The sequence below is a fragment of the Ranitomeya variabilis genome, chromosome 1 (genome assembly GCF_051348905.1).
Source record: "Ranitomeya variabilis isolate aRanVar5 chromosome 1, aRanVar5.hap1, whole genome shotgun sequence".
NCBI classification, from domain to species: domain Eukaryota; kingdom Metazoa; phylum Chordata; class Amphibia; order Anura; family Dendrobatidae; genus Ranitomeya; species Ranitomeya variabilis.
Window position 1 is genome coordinate 315782257 of NC_135232.1, and position 22883 is coordinate 315805139.

General features: G+C 42.4%; 1 protein-coding gene across 5 annotated transcripts in view; it reads left to right on the forward strand.

Annotated features, from left to right (window-relative positions):
- Positions 1-22883, forward strand: part of MORC2 (MORC family CW-type zinc finger 2) — a 209842-nt gene that overhangs the window by 51944 nt on the left and 135015 nt on the right. For all 5 annotated transcript variants that reach the window (XR_013223992.1, XM_077297486.1, XM_077297506.1 and 2 more), the window contains exons 3-6: positions 6502-6555; positions 6677-6711; positions 9120-9188; positions 22541-22631. Coding sequence is in view for 4 of the 5 variants with exons in the window: in XM_077297486.1 (XP_077153601.1) it covers positions 6502-6555; positions 6677-6711; positions 9120-9188; positions 22541-22631 (249 nt within the window). In the remaining variant the exon portion in view is untranslated. The remainder of the gene's footprint in view (positions 1-6501; positions 6556-6676; positions 6712-9119; positions 9189-22540; positions 22632-22883) is intronic.

Consider the following 22883-nt stretch of genomic DNA (forward strand, 5'->3'; position numbering starts at 1 on the left):
AGACCTGACGCACCATCTTTATATCCTTAAACTTAAAGTTAGTCATGCTGTACAAAGTAATTAACATGTTAGAAAGGTTAAAAGTTTAGCAGCAATTTCTCATTTTCTTCAACAATTTTACAAAACCTGTTTTGTTTAGGGACCTATTCAGATTTCAGTAGACTTTTTAGGGGCCTATTTATTGGAAACCCAAAAGCGATACCATTTTAACAGCAGTACCCCTAAAATACTCCAAAAGTGCTGTCAGGATTTTTTTTTAACCCTTCATGTGCTACACATGAATTAATGCATAGTGGAATTAGCAAAAAATATTTACTTTTACCTCTAAAATGTTGCTTTAATAGCCCCATTTTTCTCACTTTTGAAAGACGTAACACCAAAAAAGTCGACACCACAGTTTGGTACCCGCTTTCTTTCGAGCACAGCAATACTCCATGTAGTCAAAAAGTTCAATTGGACAAACGGCAGGGCTTGTGAACGGAAGGAGCACCATTTGAATTTTGGAAACCAAATTGGCTGATATAGATTGTGGGCACCATGTTGCATTTGCAGGACCCCTAAGGTGCCTAAACAGCAGAAATCTCCCCACAAATGACACCATTTTGGAAACTACACCCATCAATGATTTGTATTTTTTTTTTGCGTGTTCACCGTTAATCATTGAATAACTGATCGTGTTCTCCAGGGTCTTGAAGATTTTCGGACTCTGGGGGGAGGGGGCCGCTATAGACTTATTCCCGATCACCGTTTTAAAATGGCGATGAGGGAATAACACCCCTTTAGCGGCCGCCGTTTTAATGTGTAGAATCCGTCGTTAACCAGGAGAATAAATTTGCCTGATAGCTTTTACCGCACGGTGAAAAGCGTGAAAAAAATAAGACCCTTATGATTTTCTGTTTTTTGTTCACTCTGCCCCCCAAAAATTGAGGGAAAAAAAACAAAACAATCCAAATGTTATATAGTACAAAATGGTACAAATAAAAACTTCAACTCATTCTAGAGAAAACAAGTCCCCACACAGCTCAGCTCGTCCTGTGGAAAAATAAAGAAGTAGAAAACTCTCAGAAGATGGCGATGCAATAAATCTTTGTAAATCAGTGTTTTGGCATGCAAATTATGAAAATACTGTAAAACTTGGTGTAACTGTAAGGCTATGTGTCCACGATGCAGAATGTTTGCAGAATTTTCTTGATCAAAACTGGACTGCTTTTGCAGGAAATCCGCTCGCGTTTTTCTTGCGTTTTTTTCTTTTCGCGTTTCTTTCCGGAGCGTCCCAATACAATTATATAGTGGCAAAATTGCAGAAATTCTGCAAAATTAATGAACATGCTGCATTTTTTCCGTGATGCGTTTTTTTTTTGCAGGAAAAAAACGTAGCATGGGCACAACAATGCGGAATTCCATTTACAATAATGGGATGCGTTTAGTAAGCGTTTTTAAGCGTTTTCACAGCAAAAAAACGCAATGTGTGCACATAACCTAATTGTACTGACTTGAAGAATAAAGTTGTCTGATCACATTTACCGCACAGTGAACAGTGTAAAAATAAATAAGACCATTCCTAAATTGCTATTTTTTGTTCTATTTCACAAAATTGGAATAGAAAACAAATAAAAAATGTTATAAACTCCCAAATGGCACCAATAAAAACTTTAATCTTATCCTGTGAAAAAAACAAGCTCCTACTCACTTCTGTCAACTGAGTAAGAGGTTGTCCATGTTCCTATAAGTTCAGAAGCTCTGAAAAAGTGACATGGCTTCCAAAAAAAAACAACAATTTTAGTAAAATCAGCGCATGGAAATCCAAGTGGTCTCCTCTTCTGGGCCTTGCAGCACACCCAAACTATACTTAACATCAACGTGTGGCACTGCTGCAGACGGAAGAACACACTTAAAGGGATTCTCTGGGTCTAATCATTGTTGATCTATGCGCTGGATAGCTCTACAATTCGAGATTGGTGGGAGTCAGACAAAGTCAAACCCACTTACCAGCAGAAAACTGCTTTGCAGCTGCGATGTAGGGGCGGAATATGGCATCCCTGCACATTGTTTAGTAGATATAAATACAGTACTCAAGGCAGAGAATACATAAGTATTTCAGTCACAGTGAAATAATTAGTATTAGATCAAAAGAATATATATATATATATATATATATATATTATCATATGTACTCTGAGATGGACATAATAATGGACAACTCGGAAGGAATACAGAGACAAAGAACAAAAAAACCGAACTAATGCCCAAATAATCAATATAATAAGTTTATTAGTGGAAAACATACACCAATTGTTAGGGGGAAAAAGAAACCAAAAGAAAGGCACGACACCACCGAGACAGAGCAATATTATAAACCCAGTCCTGAAATGTTGGAGTAATGGCATAATACAGACAAGTGAATAGATGAATAAATATATATTTGTCACCAACCACAGAACTGAAAATATATATACACACTTAACTGGGTATGATAGAAAAAAATACGGTCTATATAAGGATATACACCTGCAAATGGCCTAAAATGATTTTTGGCTAAGGTGCATATAATGACTGCAAATGCAGTGAATGACGTGTATATATATATATATATATAGAAGTATATCCAGCATAAAGTGCAAAAATGCAACCAAAGAGAAGATATATGGTGCAGAAAAATTATATATATATATATATATATATATATATATATATATATATATATATATATATATATATATATATATATATATATATATATATATATATATATATATATATATATAGCCGGATATACGCCTGTACATGCAGGTACTAGCTCAGATGGTAACAGGCACTATAACAAATATACCACTTAGTAAATTGTACGTATAAAGAATAATGAATATAATGAATGTAATGAAGATAATAAAAGTGCCTGGAGCAGAGGTTACCTGGAGTGCTGCCGTCTCCTGGATGTGCCAGTCCCATTGTTTAGTAGATGACTACTACGCTTTATCCTAACATTAAAGTGAATGTGCTGCAGTATTCAGGCAGCTGTCACCAAACAATCCATGAGGTTGCTTTATGTAGCCCGCACATCGCCTACACTAGGCCCACTGTGCCCGTGTACCTAGCATACAGTATATGTTCAGAAACTGTTCCAGATGAATACTGTGGCGTCGCCATGGCCAACCATTCCCCAAACCCAGGCTAAAAGTGTGATCTTTCAGCTTCTGTTTGGCCGAAATGCACTTTTGCAACTGTATAGGAAAGTACAGCAGAATGCAGTGTCCCCCAGTATAGGAAAGTGCAGAGAGATGTATACATTTCTACAGTGGATCCCTATGGTGGCCGGATGCTTTGAGATCCATCCTGGTACTGCACACTAATGGGCACATACTTCCTGAGTGTATGCACCTAACAATGTCCACTATCGCAGCATGGACCTGGCCTTAGTCTATACCACTGCCGGAACAGTTTCAGCTGATCGTGAGTGTCAGTCCCTCACCAATTTTTTATTGAGATTAGTAATCAATTGGTAGGCGGTCCTAGAAAACTTTAACAATCTATGCATCGCATGTTTCCAGAAGCACAAGCTGGGCACTAGCATGACGTTTTTGCAATTTTCACTCTGCAATATATTTATGACGCACTAATTTCTGTAAACCTCCAGTGAGGTCAATACAGGCCCTACATCCCTAGATGATTACACTGAGTGTAATTTGCAAAATGGGGCCATTTTTGAGAGATTTCTGCTGTTGTGGAAGCTTAAAGGGGTTGTCCAATACTAGGCCAACCCCTTCTTGATCAAAATGTTTGGTGCCTATCTAATAAAGCCTATACTTTCCTCTTGTGCCGGCGACATTCCCGCGGTGTCGACACTCGCTCTCCCCGGGGCTTTCGTGTTGTGACACGTGATAACTGTGCCCAATCTGCACTGGTGAAACTGTCCCCACCTTCGGCAAATCGATCATGAAGAAGTCTGGGCTGCAGCTGATCTCTGGCTTCGTCTTCATGTTCAATTTGCCGGAGTCATGTGTCATCGCACTTCACGAGAGCCCCGGGGAGTATAGGTTTTATTATTTTATCAGGGCCGAGCGAGGTGTATGACAAGAAGTTGTTCCAAGTAGTGGACAGCTTCTTAAAATAAGTGCAAATGGTGCCCACAAAACACAATAGGAAACTATGCTTCCCAAAAGTCAAATGGTACTCTTGTCTCTTCTGGACTGTGCCCAAACAGAAGTGTATTACCACATATAGGGTATTGCCCTACTTGGGAGAAGTAGTGTCCCGTAATTTACAGGGTACTTTTTTTTTTTTTTTTCTTTATAGCCATGGTAAACCTAAAATATTTTGATCTAAATCTACTGATTATTGTAACAAATGTAATTTTTCATTTTCTCACATCGCAGTGGTAAAGAAATACACTAATGGGAAAAAAATTAATTATACCACCAGATGAATTCCTTGAGGGGTGTAGTTTCCAAAATAGGGTCAATTGTGGGGTATGTATCCTGCGCTGGCACCTTCGGGTGCTCTGCAAGTGGCGCCCACAAACTATTGCAGCTAAATTTGTGCTCCATAAGCCAAATAGCAACTCTTTCCTTCTGAGTTCTGCCATGTGCATAAATAGTTTCTGACTATATATTGGATATTGCTGTATTAGGAAGAAATTGCTTTGTTTGGGTCCATTTCCTCCTATTATTCATTGTGAAAAATAAAAATGTGGGCTTAAAACAATCTTTTCGTGGGGAAAAAAGTTTATTTTCAAGGTCCAATGTTTTAAAATTCTGTGAAGCACGTGGGTTTAAAGGGAACCTGTCACCCCTTTTTTTCCATATGACATAAAAATACCGTTAAATAGGGCCTGAGCTGTGCGTTACAATAGTGTATTTTGTGGACCCTGATTCCCCACCTATGCTGCCAAAATACGTTACCAAAGTAGCCGTTTTCGCCTGTCAATCAGGCTGGTCTGGTCAAATGGGCGTGGTGACATCGCTGTTCCTTCCCCCAGATCTTGCTTAGTTTTCCGTTGGTGGCGTAGTGGTTTGCGCATGCCCAAGGCCCGAATCCACTTCATAGGTGTGGAAAAAGAGCGCGATCTGCGCTATTCCCCTGGTGATCGGTGGGGGCGGCCATCTTCCTGTGGCCGCGCGTGCGCAGATGGAGCGCTCTGCTGGCCAGGGCTTCAGGAAAATGGCCGCGGGATGCCGCGCGTGCGCAGATGGAGATCGCGGCAGCCATTTTCCTGAAGCCGAGATGCGAACTCTGCTTAAGGAAAATGGCCGCCGCGAACTCCATCTGCGCACGCGCGGCATCCCACGGCCATTTTCCTGAAGCCCCGGGCAGCAGAGCGCTCCATCTGCACACGCGCGGCCACAGGAAGATGGCCGCCCCCACCGATCACCAGGGGAATAGCGCAGATCGCGCTCTTTCCACACCTATGAAGTGGATTCGGACCTTGGGCATGCGCAAACCACTACGCCACCAACGGAAAACTAAGCAAGATCTGGGGGAAGGAACAGCGATGCCACCACGCCCATTTGACCAGACCAGCCTGATTGACAGGCGAAAACGGCGACTTTGGTAACGTATTTCGGCAGCATAGGTGGGGAATCAGGGTCCACAAAATACACTATTGTAATGCACAGCTCAGGCCCTATTTAACGGTATTTTTATCTAATACGGAAAAAACGGGGTGACAGGTTCCCTTTAAGATGCTTACCACACCACTAGATAAATTACCAAAATGGGGTCCCTTATGAAGGATTTATGCTGTTTTGGCACCTTGGGGGCTCTTCAAACGTGACATGGCATCTGCAGCCTATTTCAGCCATGTGCTGACGTTATTACTGATGCCGTTTTGGGGTAGATACAATGTTGCTGCTGCTAATAAAACATAATAATGCCAAGAACACAAAGCCTGCATCAAAGTCAAAGACATGACCTTTGACGATCATATATGTCAAAGGTTGTGAAAAGGTTAAATACACCTTTCCATATGCTTGTTTTTCCTCATCTTCCCCCAGTCCTTTTTTTTTTTTTTTTTCATATGGCGATAAGAACTTACCTGTGTGCTCTTCCCCTTTGGTGATTCTCTTGCCTCTTGCTTCTTTTAACCTCATGTCAACAGAGCAGTTATATCTCTACTGTCTACAGACCATGACTGCAGACATTATGCTGATTGATCGCCAACCCCCCCCCCAGTTAAACAGGTCTGTTGGCAGAGTGGAAGAGAAGAAGCTGCTCTGTTGACATGACGCCACTGAAGGCATGAGTGGTCCGTGAACGCTTTGAGCCTGCAGAGATCGTCGCTGGGCAGAACAGGCAGGGGGTTAGCAACTAGCTGCAGCAAGCTCTTAGCCCCATATGAGAAAAATAAGCAAAGTCCACGTTATCCCCTTTAAGTGACTGTCCTGATCGGTTTTACATGTCAGCCAGTTTCTTTCTTAGGTCTGCTTTCCTCATTACTTCTTGAATCAATTGTTTTTTGTCATGTAATTTTCTTCTATATGATTTATTCTATTTTATTTTAAATAGGACCACACACGAGTTTCTGTTTGGAGCATTGGCTGAATTAGTTGATAATGCTAGGTATGTATTTTTTATTTTTTAAACCCACCTCAACCTTTATTTTGTTTATTTAAAGACCTGTCACCAGGTGAAATGTAAAATGTAATTATATATTATTGATTTTGTCTTGTCATTTTTACAGAGATGCTGATGCTACAAGAATTGATATTTTTACAGGTATGTTGGAATGAAACCTAATAATAAATACTTAAAGGGTATCTCCAAGATCCTATCCCAATATGTAGTAGGTGTAATAATATTAGCAAATGCCTCCCAATTATGTAGTATAGTTTTTGTGATTCTCTAGGTCTTTCTTCATGTGTAGGCAAAGCAGGACCTTACGGTAGCCGAGACCCCGGAGAAATTCTGACTCTGTGGGGGCGGATGGGGGCGCTATACACTTTTTCTATAGTGCCGTTAATTAACGGCACTGTGGTTTAAGTACCCATAACTGCTGATACGCCTTTTAATGGCTAAACACACTGCATTAACTTTTTTTTTTTTAAAAGTAATTTCTCCTTAAGGCTACTTTCACACTTGCATCGTGTGACTTCCGTCGCAATACGTCGTTTTGGGGGAAAAAACGGATCCTGCAAATGTGACCGCAGGATGCATTTTTTGCCCATAGACTTGTATTGCCGACGGATCGCGACGTATGGCTATACGTCGCGTCCGTCGTGCACTGGATGCGTTATTTTGTCGGACCGTCGGCACGAAAAAACGTTCAAGGGAACATTTTTTTCGTACGTCGGGTCCGCCATTTCCCTTCTCTCCGGGACTTTACAATGGGCAGCAGATGCGTTGAAAAACTGCATCCGCTGCCCATGTTGTGCCAAATTTTCACAACTTACATCCCGCTGACGCTTAGCGACGGACCCGTACCAACGCAAGTGTGAAAGAAGCCTTAGCCACTAGGAGCTGTCATTTTGCATTTGCTGGTGTGAAAGTGTCTGAGCACAACTTTTGCACACCTCAAATACTGCAGCCCCTGGGCATCAGTCTGCTGCCAGTATGTCCTGTTCTGTGGCTGCCTCCTGCTGTGATCTGGGCACACCTCCTGCGCTGTCCAGATCACCTCTGTGGGAGGAGATGGGTCCCATTCTTTTAAAGCCCATAGCTATTCTATGAGCCCCAGTTTCACCATGTCACCACCCACAGGGCTCAGTGCAGCGGTGATTGGACCGTCACATCTAGAATGGAGTTGCTCCTGTGCGAGGATGATGTCACATAGGCAGTGGGACCTCCTCTAGAGCAGACCCTACACCAGGAAGCAGCATTGTGCGGAGTCTGCTGGAGTTGAGATTAAGTGTTTTTCTTTTTATACATAGTCCTGACAGGACTAAGAGTGGTTATAATCGAAATGCGTAGACCAGTGTCCTTTTATTCTTTGTTTTGATTTGTTTGTTTTAATATACTTGCCTAATTTCCTGCAGATGCTGGATTTTTCCATGTTAAGTGATAGCAGTTTTGCTCTACAGCTTTGATCACTGGTTTCAAACGGTGCTCCTGTCCCTCACACTGCTTCTATCACCGTACATGTTGACGATTTGTCTCTTTTCATTCGCCTCTACTACATCAGGATGTCCTCATTGGACGATTGTGACAGCAGCTGTTCTATGTGACCGTAGTGCTGTCCCTTGATGGATGACACCCTGTTCAGGAGAGGTGATTAACGCTGCAGAGAAGAGTGAGTGCATCCCCAGACACCTGTGATGTCCAATTTGAGACTCCTCTCAAACGATAAGTCACAGGAAGTAAAGTAAAAAAAAAAGGCCACATATAAGAAATATCAGGTTAGGGAGAAATGTAGGGAATTTGATAACAAAACTAACTACAAAAGTGGTTAAAGCTTAAAGATGGGTATTTAGAAAGGGCTTTCTATGTGTTGGACCAACACTTTAATGATTACGGTGAAAAGGGAAATTATGTTCACCATCCCAGGGAGGTCATACCATGCACTCCACATAGGTATACCTCCCTACGGATGGCATTCAAAGTCACTGCGTCCCCCATGACTGATACTGGTGTCGCCAACAATCCGTGCTAGGCCGTAACCCTGCTTCAGATTGCGGAGTATAATCTGCCCCCCATCTCCTATGGTTCCTGGTGATAATGTGTCCCCTCAGGGTCTCCTTCTGCGCTATCCTTTTTGTCTGTTTTCTGCACTTTTCTTACCTTCTGGCCTGTGTATTTTTCTTACCCAGGTTCAGGTCATGTTGGTTCCTGGCTGTTTTTTGGTTTGTGCTCTTGGGCATCCCAACAAGACAATGCCAGGTTGCATGCTGTTCATGCTATTGTGAGCAGCCTTCTTGCCTGCAGATCTCCAGACTTGTTTCCAATCAAGCGCTTCTGGGAATGTCACTGGTCGCCAATTGCCAAGTGAGCAGCCAGCAGCTGATTTGTGTTTCCAAGTGCATTCAAAGGGGCAAAATATTCCTCATGACCTTTAATAATCACATTGATAACATGCCAACTTCCTTCTTGGTGTTCCTATTTTTTTTCAGCTTGGAATGTTTACTGCTTTTTGTACTTCTAACAACAAAAAACTACTATTTATTTTATTTATTTTGCATTTTCTCCTGCAGAGCCAAGAGAAGAATTAAGAGGAGGCTTTATGCTTTGCTTTCTTGATGATGGTGCCGGAATGGACCCAAGTAAGAAAAATATTTACTTTATTTTTGTAGTTTTAGTGAATTGCATTAAAGAGATGATATTATAGAAAACAATGTGCCACTGAATGAAAATACCCCTTTTAATTTTGTTAGTTTTTATTAATTAACTTATTGCTGTGGACACCAAGAAATCAAGCATTATATCCTTTTACCAACCTGTACCCCACCTGGAGACACTGAAATAAACTTGGCTTAAAGGAGTTTGCCACTACATAACAAGTCCCTTTCATGTGAACTGTCGTAAATGAGCTCTAGTGATGAGCGAACGTGCTTGGATAACTGATAACACCCGAGGATATTTGGATAACATGAGCATCTTTGGCTCTGAGATGTGGGTGTGGCTTGATGTGTGGGGTAAGCACGGCTTGATGTGTGGGTAAGCATGGCTCCATTCAACAGCGCTCATGTTATTTATGGGCAGTCCAACTTTTTTTTTTTTTTGTGTGATCTGGGTCACTTTATTCCGCCCACCAAAAAGTGGGAGCTCTTGTGAATCCCAAATCGATCTCTATTAAATATTTGTTCACTGCAAGTGAACACACATTTAGGATGAAATCAACACAGCCAAATCTACCACCATGCCAACCAATTAAAGCGCTGGGTGGGCAGGGTTTCGAGCACCCAACAGTCATTGAGCGCCATTCAGAGACTCTTAAGTTCTTCCCATCGTTCACTGAAAGGAGCCTGCTCTTTGTACCAGATTGTTCATTAATAAGCTTTCACTAGCTCAAACTACTGTGTATGCTGCTGCAGGAAAAGCTCTCCCTTGTATGTGTATGTATACTGCAGTGTGTGTGTATGTATGCATGCATGTATAATATATACACTGCTCAATATCCTGTGTAATCTATATACATCCTGCTTTATTTCCTCTATTCATATCTCTCCCCATTGTGAGGCAGTGACCCCTGTTACAGTTAGGGGGCGCTGTTTGTGCTCCCCAGAATGTGCACAGAGGCGTATGAATGCCATAGGTGTGCATGAGAGTCGCAGGTGTAGCTGTGATTGCAATGTGAGGTAGTGACTCGTGTCACAGGTAGGGGTCGCTGTGTGTTCTCCCCAGGTTGTGCATGGAGACTGATGGAGTCCATTGGTGTGCATGGGAGTCATGGATTTCCGGTCCCGGCTTTCCATGGAACCGAAAGCCACAGGTTTGTTGGTTAAAAGCCCTGCAGTAAGCGGTATGGGGGTGTCAGGTGCAACGTCAGTGTCAGTCTGGTGTGTGCTGGTGTGCAGAGCAGGGGCCTGCAGAGCGCTGGCTGAGTGCATGGAGGCACAGGCCAGCGGAGCCAGCACCCAGGTAAGATGAATAGCTTGGCACCCGCAGCGTATACAGCGATGCAAGTCGTCCATGGTGCTGGTCTCGGATGTGGACAGTCCTGTGCCCAGAGGTGGATGTCCTGTGCCTGAAAGAGGACTGGCATGGGTAACGATTGCAAACAGGTCGGATATGGTGCCCGGCTGCTATCCGGAGGATATCCTGGGCTGTGTACGGCTGTGTGAGTAAGAGAGACTGTGATACAGTGATGCAGGACACCCTCTGGCACTAGTCAGAGGGAGGGCTGTCGTGTGCAGTGTCTGCAACATATGAGGCTGTGTATGGAGACTGTAATATGGCGTTGGCCACCCACGGATACTGGATAAGGAGAGGTCTGGCTTGTTTAGGAACTGCAATCTAAAAGCCATATGATATGTAGTGCTATGAACTGGTGTGAGTTGAACACTGATAATACACACTGAAGTTATATGCACTGAAATGATATGCACTGAAATGATATGCACTTGTGCGTGTGAATTGGACTCTAATGCTGTGAGGAAACAAATTAAAGAGACTTTGTGTTGGAACTTTGTGGGTCACTGCCTCTTCACTGCGTACGGTGCTACCGGTGCATAACACCATCTATTAGTCGGGGAAGTAGAGGATACTCTTTACTGCTAGGGCTGGTGTTCTGGTTCATTGTGCATTACTTCTGTTTTCTGTAACAGTGTCCTGTACGGGATGTTAAGTGCATGTGTGTATCATAAACCCACTGTGCCATGGGGCCAAGCTTACTTAGGAGTGGCACAGCTAAGCGTCTAAAACAGCAACCGAAAAAACAAACCTACCCCTTAAAACCATCAATCTTTATTAATCATCTAGTACAATACAAATAATCATCAAAAATCTGGATAAAAAACATCCCTATTAGGGACACAGTGTATGTATGTATGTATATATATATATATATATATATATATATATATATATATATATATATATATATATATATATATATATATATATATATATATATATATATATATATATATATATTTAAATAGATGTCATTTTTGTACCAAAAAAAGAAACACAATAGAAAAACTCAAAAAAATGTGAAAAATAACAATGAAAAACCAAAAAGATGAAAAAAAATATAAAAAATGAAAATATTACATATAATATGCCTATTAGGCCCTAAAGTCTGATAACCTTCCTTACAGCGGAGGTTGGCACCCTAAATTTTCGATGTGGCGCCCCCGCTCCACGATGGCTGTCCCTTATATCCCTAGGTGACCCCTAAGCATCTAATACCCACAGACAAAAAACACACATATATGGATCAAATTAGATCCATAGTAACATACCAAGCACTAATATATAAGCTATATGCTGTAACTAACACTATTGACTAAGAGCTTTAAATAGTTGTTTATAAAACTATGTAAAAAATATGTAATTTTCACAAATCTGTGATCAGTAGGAACCTAGAACTGCTCCTAAGTTGTCCTGTATATGTATATTAACAACAGGTACATCTTTGCCAGCATAACAACAGTATGCAAGATTGTCCTACACCAATACATCAGTTTTACTGAATACTCAGATGAGCTAGAAAAAAAGAAAGAGTGCTCATGTATCCATAGCTTATCATAGAGGGGATATATCCACACAAATTATTTATAGCTGATGCCTTAGTCAAAAACACAGTGCTAAATAAACCACTTATGCACCATATATTATCTGTTTTCATAGGCAATTTAGATATACACTCCCAGCTTCCTAGTTTACAATAGCGGGGATATACCCACACAGATATTGTATGTATCACTGCTTTAATAGATCAAGTGCTTAGTATACCATAAATTGCACCATAAAACTATAACTAATGAAAGTTATCCACTTAGCTCTTTGCTCCTCAGATGTTCCCTCATAGCCGCCATGTAAATACATCGGCTCATGTTCACACTGTCCCGACGCGTTTCTCCCCCGTATTATTCAGGGGTTTCATCAGGGGACTTTAGATTACTCCACCGTAATAGGTCATAGAGCCACATGTAGGAATCAAGATGCTGAATTCCAGAGTCTGAATCAAGATGCTGAATTCCCTTATATCCCTAGGGGTCACCTAGGGATATAAGGGACAGCCATCGTAGAGCGGGGGCGCCACATCGAAAACTTAGGGTGCCAACCTCCGCTGTAAGGAAGGTTATCAGACTTTAGGGCCTAATAGGGTCAGAATAGGCATATTATATGTAATAATTTCATTTTTTATATTTTTTTCATCTTTTTGGTTTTTCATTGTTATTTTTCACATTTTTTTGAGTTTTTCTATCGTGTTTCTTTTTTTGGTACAAAAATGACCTCTAAGTGTGTGTGTGTGTGTGTGTGTGTGTGTGTGTGTGTGTATATATATATATATATATATATATATATATATATATATATATATATATATATATATATATATATATATATATATATATATATGTGTGTGCTGTGTCCCTAATTCCAGGAATTTGGTCCCTAAGAGGGATGTTTTTTATCCAGATTTTTGATGATTATTTGTATTGTACTAGATGATTAATAAAGATTGATGGTTTTAAGGGGTAGGTTTGTTTTTTCGGTTGTTGTTTTGCTGTAGACTCCCCTGCTTAAATTTTTTGGACAGTTGTACAGCTCAGCGTCTACCTGCTTTTCGCTAGAATCCTGATGGTTAGGCTTGAGCTGCAGGTAGCCACCAGTTACTACACCTAGGCAGTCCCTGGTACTGTATCTGCTGGGATCGCAAACACTGACACTTGTTCGGAGTCACTAGCAGGACAGGATTCGGACTCTGTTCAGACAACTCAGGTTTTGGGTCATCAGGCAGAACAGGCTTCGACAGTAAGGACTCTGGAATGTTAACCAGAGGAGACACTGGTGGAGGTTCAAGTGCAGTCGGATTGGTTTCAAGTTCGGGTACCGCTGGTGGGGTGTCCAGGGTTCAGGTACCGCCAAAGCGGCATTGGGGCTCACTTCCTGCAGGTGCAGCTTCAGGTACAGCAGCTGTGGGGACAGGCTCAGGTACCACAGGTACAGGTTCAGGTTCCTGTCAAAACATGGGTCACCGGTTCAGGCTCAGGCTAAGCGGAATCTACAACAGGTGCAGGTATAAACACAATAGGTTCAAATATCTGACAGTCTCTTCCAAACGGAAATTAGGGGTGTACAGGTGCTTTCGAAGCGTAACCATCTCCATATATAACTGACAAAATAATTAGAACTCTATAGCGCTGTAGCATGCAAACATGAAAAATCTGAAGTTTGAGTTGCATTACTGCTCTACAAAAGTGAAAAATGTAGAATACTTAGCGCATTGGCCAAGCAAGATACGGCGATTTTCGTTGCTGAGACCTATACTACTTGAAACTCCTCTCATGGGCTGATAGCTTACATTTATATGGGAAGGTAGGATTTGAATTATTATTATTTATTGTTATAGCGCCATTTATTCCATGGCGCTTTACATGTGAGGAGGGGTATACATAATAAAAACAAGTACAATAATCTTAAACAATACAAGTCATAACTGGTACAGGAGGAGAGAGGACCCTGCCCGCGAAGGCTCACAATCTACAATTGCAGCAGACATTCTTCCTGAACTGGCCAATTTATGCGCAAAGTATTCTAAATTTTTCATATTTTCTGTAGCTGTAATGCAATTCAAATTTCAGATTTTTCATGTTTGCATGCTATAGTGCTACAGAGTGGTACTTTATTTTAACACAATAGGTTCAGGTATCGGTTCAGGGACCTGACAACTAATGGAAAAACACAAACTAACACTAAGAAGGGCGTTGTACAGGCAACGCCTTACAGGGGAGCATGTCTTAATTACCAGATGTCTCCCAGCTCTACCCTCCCTTATTCATGCAGACATATCTATGACTATCATCCTCATTTACTCTCTGCGATACCTGACAGTGCGCATGCGAGCTGGTATCTGGTTGCCTGGTGCCGCCGCCGACCTCTATATTCGGCTCTGGACTGGCCTCTTGACCGTGGGCCCGCTTATGTAACCACATGTGGGCAGTCCTGTGCGTCGTGTGGCCATCCCATCCAATGACACTCTCTGTGACACCGGCACCGTCACACGTCACCTGGGAATGTTCCAATCCACAGCAGCGTCGGTGCACCTTATTTTGAGACGCCGATTTGGATTGGTTACCATTTTATATATATTCTTATTATGGATCAGCGAAGCCACTCCCCCAGAAGAAGGCACTTCTGCTGAAACGCGCATTGGGGTGGTGGCACCACAGGTCTTAGGTATTTACACAACCATCTATATGTTCCATAAGCCTTCCCACCTACCTCTACATGTGTTCATATTCACTGTTGGATTTACTCTTCTCGATATTAGGTACTTACATCATTATGCATGCAAACTATTACTCTTTACATAGGCATATTTGAACTTACCTTTTGTACCTCCGACCTGTGGTTCCACATTCTGAGGTTGCTTTCACTGTTTACTACCCTTTAAGCTCTCTATAAATCTTTTTAATAATTTAATAAAGTTACATCTTTTTTTCTACATCTTGATTCATTTCTGGTGTGTTCCTTCCCTTCGTATGTTTAACCAAGGAGGGGTGTAGCTAAGAGTATATCTTGTTTTCCTTAGAGCTCCTGATGGTGGAGTTGGGCTTGAGTTGCAGGTAGCTGCCAGGTACCACTCCTAGGCAGTGCCCGGGGTGAGGATCACAGACTCAGTCACTGGCTGGACATTATTCGGACTCTGTTCAGACAACACAGGTCCTGGGTCATCGACAGAATGGATACTGATACGGAGTCACAGGCAGGACTGGACAACACAGGTCCTGGGTCATCGACAGAATGGATACTGATACGGAGTCACAGGCAGGACTGGATTGGGATACTGGAATAGGCTCCGACAGAACAGACTCTGAAACGCTAACCCTGAGGAAGCACTGGTGCAGGTTCAAGTGCCCTCGGAACGGTTTCAGGTTCAGGGATGCTTCGGGGTTTCAGGTACCTCCGGTGCAGGTTCAGGTACCTCAGGTCCAGTGTCAGGGTTTATGTACCGCATGTGCGGCTTCAGGCACAGGTAACTTAACCTAAACCTGTGCCCCATATTTTTTAAGTGGGATCTTCAACAGGTTCTGGAAATAACACAATAGCTTCAGGGATCGGTTTAAGGACCTGACAACTAACACTAAGAAGGGTGATGTACAGGCAATTCCTTACAGGGGATCATGCCTTAACCCCTTCCGGACCTTGGACATACCAGGTACGTCATCGTTGCTAAGTACGTGTTTAAAATGCGGCACCACAGTCGCAATGACAGCATTAAGGTGCCTGCTGTTTCTAAGAGCAGGGCACTTGGGCTTGTTGTCACGGGTATTTCGACGCCCCTCCACAACTACAATCGCTGTGATTGAACAGTCAATCATCATTCAGTGTTTCAGGCAATGAAATTGCCTGAAACTTTGATGTCCATCCCAGGAACGATGCAATAAAAGTACCGACCAAAGGCTGGAGCCTAGCAACGGCAGCATCACCAGGCCCACCTCTGATTGGTGCAATTGACGTCTTTGTCTGATTGCAATCAGTCTGCAGAGGCGGTCATACTGCTGTTCTGTCACACTGTGCTGGGCCTTGCGGTGCAACAGACTTTCTGAAGCTTGTGCAATCACTGTTGTTGGTGTTCCTCCGATTCTTGAAAGACGCCGTCCCTGATCCCTAGCTTTTTCCTAATTCACCCCAACATCCCTCTCCCCTTCTTCACCCCTTTTCTTCCCTTTCCCTCTTAGCCGCCAAGCACTGATCAGTACTTGATCACTAGAATTTTGCCAGGTTTGTTTGTCCTACAGCCACTGAAGGCTGATCAGTGACATAAATCGCTGATCGGCACCCAATCTCGCTTTTGTCCAGTACTTTTTTTTTTGTTTGTTTGTTTGTGTTCCTGTCTTTTTTTTTTTGCACCTCATCGGTGCATGCGTTCTACAGCCGTCGAGCGCTGGTCGGTCACTCACATCGCTGTTTGGACTCTGGTTGTTTTTTTTTTGTTTGTTTTTTTTTCTATGGAAAGTGGAATTTAATAAAAAAAAATTAGATTAGTTGATAGGACTAATTTGGGACAGTAAAAATATACTACAGTAATCGGTGACTACTACGGTATTTTTTAGCATTATGGTCAGGGTCAGTGTCAGATAGTGGCGAACATGCACACCCCCTTATATGTGAAGAATTGTCCTGCTTGTCTCTATCATGTTGCTCATTGGAGCAGGCTGAGGCTTTCCTTCTTTCCGACACTGATAGTGAGGGAGAGGATGCCCAGGACAGAAAATGAACCAGCGCCCACCGTTATTGACTGTATGAACCCCCCCCCCCCCCCCCCCGAATATTATGTGCCGTTCCTGATCTTGTGCGCAATCAGAAATCCAATTTAATACCACCTGCCTCACAGAAATAACTTTTCCAAAGTCTTTTTCTGCGATTTTTGTAAACATCATCGTGGCTGATTCATATTTGTTCTCCCAGCAATTTTTGGCCCAAAGCACCAAGACGTTTTGGGGGCCATGTTTTTCAAATGGGGTTAGTGAAGAAGACAAAACTTTGGCAGTATTGGAATGTTGTATAAAACATCAACACTCCACTGTTCCGCATGGCTATGACCTGGAAACGTTTTGAGGCCATCCACAAATTTTAGCATTACAACGATACTGTACGGTGTCCTCGTTAAGATGACCCCCAACTTTGACCGACTTTTCAAAGTTTGGCCGGTCATTGAGCACTTCAGCAACAGGTTTGCTGAGGTGTACACTCCCCAAAGGGACATTTGCTTGGATGAGTCTTTTAATACATTTCAAGTGGAGGCTCAGATTCCGAAAATACCTAATACGGAATTAAGCTGTGTGAGAGTAACTCTGGGTACACCCACAGGTTTAGGGTTTATTAAGGGAAGGACATCCGGATTCAATCCCCTGAGTGCCCCTCTGTCCTGGGATTGAGTGGGAAAATTGTGTATTTGGGGCACCCACAGCTGTATCAAAGTGATCATCTCTATGTACATAACTTTTATACTAGCAACCCACTCTTCAAGTCCCTCTGCGGGAGATACTGCAGCCTGTGGTACTGTCCACAAAAAAATCAGAAAGGCCTCCCTAAGGGTATGTCTCCACGGTACGGATGGGCGGCGGTATCGCCGCAGCGGCGAAGCCGCTCGGCGCTTAGCCCCGCCCCCTTAATGGGACGCGATCATGCCGGATGTGTTAACTCTTCACATCCGGGATGATCGCTCTCTCCCATAGGGCCCTGTGATATGCCTTGCGGGGACGCTGCGTCCCCGCAAGGTGTACGGGCATGCTGCGATCTGAAAAGACGCGCAGCATGTCCGTAGTCGCAGGGCCGCCGCGTGCGGGTTTCCACGCATAGTGGAGACAGGATTTCATCAAATCCCCTCCACTATGCAGGAACATCTGGACGCTGCTTGTTTGACGCTGCAGCGATGCACAGCGTCAAACAAGCAGCGTTTACTGAACGTGGAAACATACCCTAAGACAAATTTTGAGCAGTGGCTTAGAAAGGGTGAAATCCGAGCACAATGTAATTACAACATGCTGGTGGTCAAGGACAAGGGATGACCTTTACTTGACCACCATACATGGTAATGGCAGCACCCCCACCATTGTATGAGGTACCTCTACAAAGGTCCACAAACCAGGCTGTGTACTGGGGTACAACAAGAACATGGGGGGAGTTGATCTCTCTGATCAAGTCCTCCAGCCATAGTGCCATGATAAAAGCCAATGTGTGGTACAAGAAGCTGGCCATGCACATTGTACAGTTGTCAATGTACAACGCTTTCATGCTATCATGATGTGCAGGCTAGACTGGTACTTGCCTTCAGTTCCAGGAGGTAGTGATCAAGGCCCAAATATTTGGCAGTCAGAAGGAGCGGGCCCCAGTCCTTCTGGAACTGAAGGCGCTCTTATTGTACCCCAGGGCAACATCTTCCTAGTGAGGTCCCTCAAACCTCAAAGAAAAGGTCACAAAAAAGGTGCCAAGTGTGTTACAGAAGGGGGATAAGAAAGGATGCCATTTGGCAATTCTACACCTGCCCTGACAAACCTGTCCTGTATATAAAAGAATGCGTCAAACTGTACCACACTACCATGGACTACTAAATTAATTTCTTACTTGCACAACTCATGTATGCCAGCCTGATGCATGCTACACAACTCGTGTATGCCAACCTGATTCACGCTACACTGCTTGCTGCACTAGTGTATGCCCGCAGACCATTCCATCGAAGTCTGCGTTCCAAACCATCACTCTTTCCTTTCAGAGTCCTGCTGTGCACCCAAGCAGTAGTTGTCCTCCAATTTTTTTTTCATTTTCACAGTTCAACATTGTAAAAATCTGGGAAGCACCTTTGGGTTCAAGGTGCTCACCACATGTTTTATCCAACAAATTTAATTTTATCACTACCATTGGGTACAATATATCATGAAAAAACATCCTCTGAACAAGTGGGATCCATTGAAGCGTTTTAGTTATTACCACATAAAGTGACACTAATGAGAACTGTAAAACTTGGCCTGGTCATGAAAGTGAAAACCGGCTTGGGGGTAAAGGGGTTAAATACCTGATGCTTCCCAGCTATTTGCTGGGTGCATTATCAAAGTGTGCGCGCTGTCCCTTTTAAGAATCAGAGAGCACGCACACTAGACGTGCCTCCAGGAGACCTGCACGATGTGTGCAGGACCTAGGGGACCAGAAAGTCGTGCACGTCACAGTGACACCGCTGAGCAGCCAGGACAGGGAGTATGTTGGTGTCTCTGCTGGGAGGAAGGAGAGAGAATATACAGGGATGCTGGCATTACACAGGGCATTATGATGAGGGTGCCTGTGGCCCTGGGGGGGGGGGAAGCAAAGTTTCAGGAAATGTGCTCATTGTTGGCTTGCAGCCGAGCACAAGGGATGATAGGAAATGTAGCGAGAAGAGATTAGAGGATTCTGAAGAAGTAGTGATGGCTGTGACAGCAGAATTGTTGTCAGGGCTCAGGAAGTGAAAAGAAAATGTATAGAACATGAAATTGGCAGCAACTTTATGGGGTTCTTAAGAACATTATCCTTTACGCATTTATGGAAAAAACAATAATGAAGTCTGGGTAGTGGTCAATCTCTTTTAACCCCTTTACGACCTTTGTCTTTGACTCTTGAGCCTACATATTCCCCCCCCACCCCCCGCACAAGACTGATTTAATCTGTCATCATGTTTAAATCCCGCTGTCAGTCACTGACAGCAGGACTTCAGGATTCAACATGCGCTGGACTGAATTACATCATTCATCCCGCCTGTCGGCCCCCCTGTCATGTGATTGCGGAGCGCTGATTGGTTGCCATGATATTTGGTGGTCTGCTGAATACCCCTGTGCCTGTCATCACGATCCTCCTGTGAAAGCCAGCTCGTTGCCGGCGTTCATAGATCGTGATTTTTCCTATACATGTGCTGACAGGGGTTGTCCACTACTAGGACAGCCCCTTCTTAATAAAAATGTTTGACCCTCAGAAAATAACAAGCCTATACTCACGTCCTGTGCTGGCGCTGTTCCCGCGGTGTCTGCCTCTTTCCCCCTCTCGTGTGGTGTTGACACCGTTGCCCAATCAGTGCTTCGTCTTCGGACAAATCATGTTGGTCTTAGTGTTTGGACAAATTGAACAGGAAGGGGCAGCCGGGCTACAGCGAGTGCCGACACGGCAGATGAGTATAAGCTTTATTATTTTATCGGGGCCATGCAAGGGATATGACAAGAAGTTGTCCCAAGTAGTGAACAACTTCTTGAAGCACTACTAAGTATAGCACAGGCGATTGGAAAATCACAGCCTCAAGTCTCCTAAGGAGACTATTAACTCCTTTTCAACATTGGGCGTAATAATACGTGCATGTCAGACACCCTCCCTTTGATGTGGGCTCTGGCAGTGAGCCCAAATTTTTTCCAGCACATGTCAGCTGTTTTGAACAGCTGACATGTGCCGATAACAGCCGTGGGCGGAATCCCGATTCTCCCGTGGCTGTTAACCCGTTAAATGCCGCTGTCAAACTCTGACCGTGGCATTTAACATGCGCTTCCGGCAAGCACACTGGAAATCCCACCCATCGCCTCGTGGGTCGCCGAGATGGATTGGCATGACAACCAGAGGTCTCCAGCAGACATCTATGATTGTCACTTCCGGATTGCTTTGAACGCCGCCCGGTGGTCGGTGCTCATAGCGAGTCAGCAATTTTGCTACATACAGGCGACTTGATCATCGTCTGTATGTAGCAGAGGCGATCGGGTTGCGGCAGCTTCTAGTCTCCCATAGACTATTGAAGCACGCCAAAAGTGAAAAAAAAAAAAAAAAATAGTATTTAAAAGTTCAAACCACTACCTTTTACCCTATTCACAATAAAACAATAATAAAAAATCAAACATACACATTAGGCGATTCTGAACACGGCGATACCAAATGTATCAATATTAAAAAAATTAACCCTATAGTTAAAAGGCATAAAGAGAAAAAAGTCAAAAAGCCAGAATTATGTTTTTTTGGTCGCCGCGACATTGCAAAAAATAAGCCCTCACCCAGCCCAGATCATGAAAAATGGAGATGCTGCGAGTATCGGAATATGGCGCAATTTTATAAATTTATTTTTTAACAAAGTTTGGAGGGTTTTTTTTACCACTTAGATAAAAAGAACCTATCCATATTTATGAACTCGTAATAACCTTGAGAATCATAATGGCAGGTCAGTTTTAGCATTTAGTAAACATAGTAAAAAAGCAAAACAAAAAGCAATTGTGGAATTGCACTTTTTTGCAACTTCACAGCACTTTGAATTTTTTCCCCATTATCCAGTACACGATATGTTAAAACTAATGTTGTCGTTCAAAAGTACAACTCGTCCCGCAAAAAACAAGCCCTCACATGGTCATATTGATTGAAAAGTAAAAAAGATAGGCTCTGGGAAGAAGGGGGAGCAAAAAGCGAAAATACCTCTGATCATGAAGCGGTTAAAGAAAGTAAATAAAAAGAATTAAAAAATATATGAAAAAATAAAATGAACAGGTTCAAATCAGTCCCCTTTTACCCCCCAAAAAACATAAAAAGCACACATTTGGTATAGTTGTATTCGTAAAAGTCTGAGTTATCGAAATATAAAGTAAATTATTACTATTGGTAAATGACGTAACGAGAAAAAGTCAAAACGCCGGAGTGTTTTTTTTTTTTCTTGTTGTTGTTTTTTTGCCACTGCAACATTGCAATAAGAGGCAATCAAAACATTGTATCTAACCCAAAATGGTATCCATACAAACATCAGCTCGGGGGCAAACAAAAAAGCCATCACACAGACCCATATCCCGAAAAATGAAAATGTTGTGAGTCTTGTAAAATGGCGAGACAAACGATTTTTTTTTTTAACTCTCAAATTTCAGAATTTTTTTAAACCACTTAATAAAAAAAAATCAAAAATACGTGTTCGGTGTCTGCGTACTCGTACTGACCAAGAGAATTATAATGGCAGGTTTTACCATAAAGTGAACATGGTAAATAATAATAAAAAAAAACCCCAAAACCAAAATTGTGGAATTGCATTTTGTTTTTTCACAATTTCACCACCGCATTATGATTTTTTTTTTCTTCTTGCTTTCTAGTGTATCTTATGATAAAATGGATGATGTCATTCAAAAGTACTTGTCCCGTAAACAAGCCCTTGTACGGCTAAGGGGATGGAAAAGTAAAAGTTGTGGCTCTGGGAATAAGGGGAGGAAAAAATGAAAACACAAAAATAAAAATGGAAAATCGCAAGGTCATGAAGAGGTTAATGTCCATTATAAGCAGACGTACCTGCTGGTGATCTTTTATTGTAGCAAAAATCAATTTTCTTGAACTGTTGAGAAATGATATGAACTTATAAAGTTCTTTAATGCAGTAGTTAAAGATTTTGTAATATCTATTTTGTTTTGGTAATGCAGTAGATTTCATATAATCATGTTTAATTAAAATGTATATCCTTTTATAATAGATGAGGCTGCCGGTGTAATCCAGTTTGGACGTTCTGCTAAAAGAACTCCTGAGTCTATTCATATTGGACAGTACGGAAATGGATTGAAATCGTAAGTCTCTGTGTATCATTATTGTGAGCAAAAAATGGAAAATGCTGATATTCCTTATGCAACATATATTTTTAATTATTCTGTTCCTCCAGAAAAATCTTTGAACCGTTTGATTTTTTTTGTGTTTCTTGCATATTAATATTGTGCACCATTACTGAATTTTTAGATTATTAAAAAAAATATAAACTACAGACCTATGCAATAACACTTCACCGCATTGTACATTATCTTTATTTGCCATTTTCTCAATGG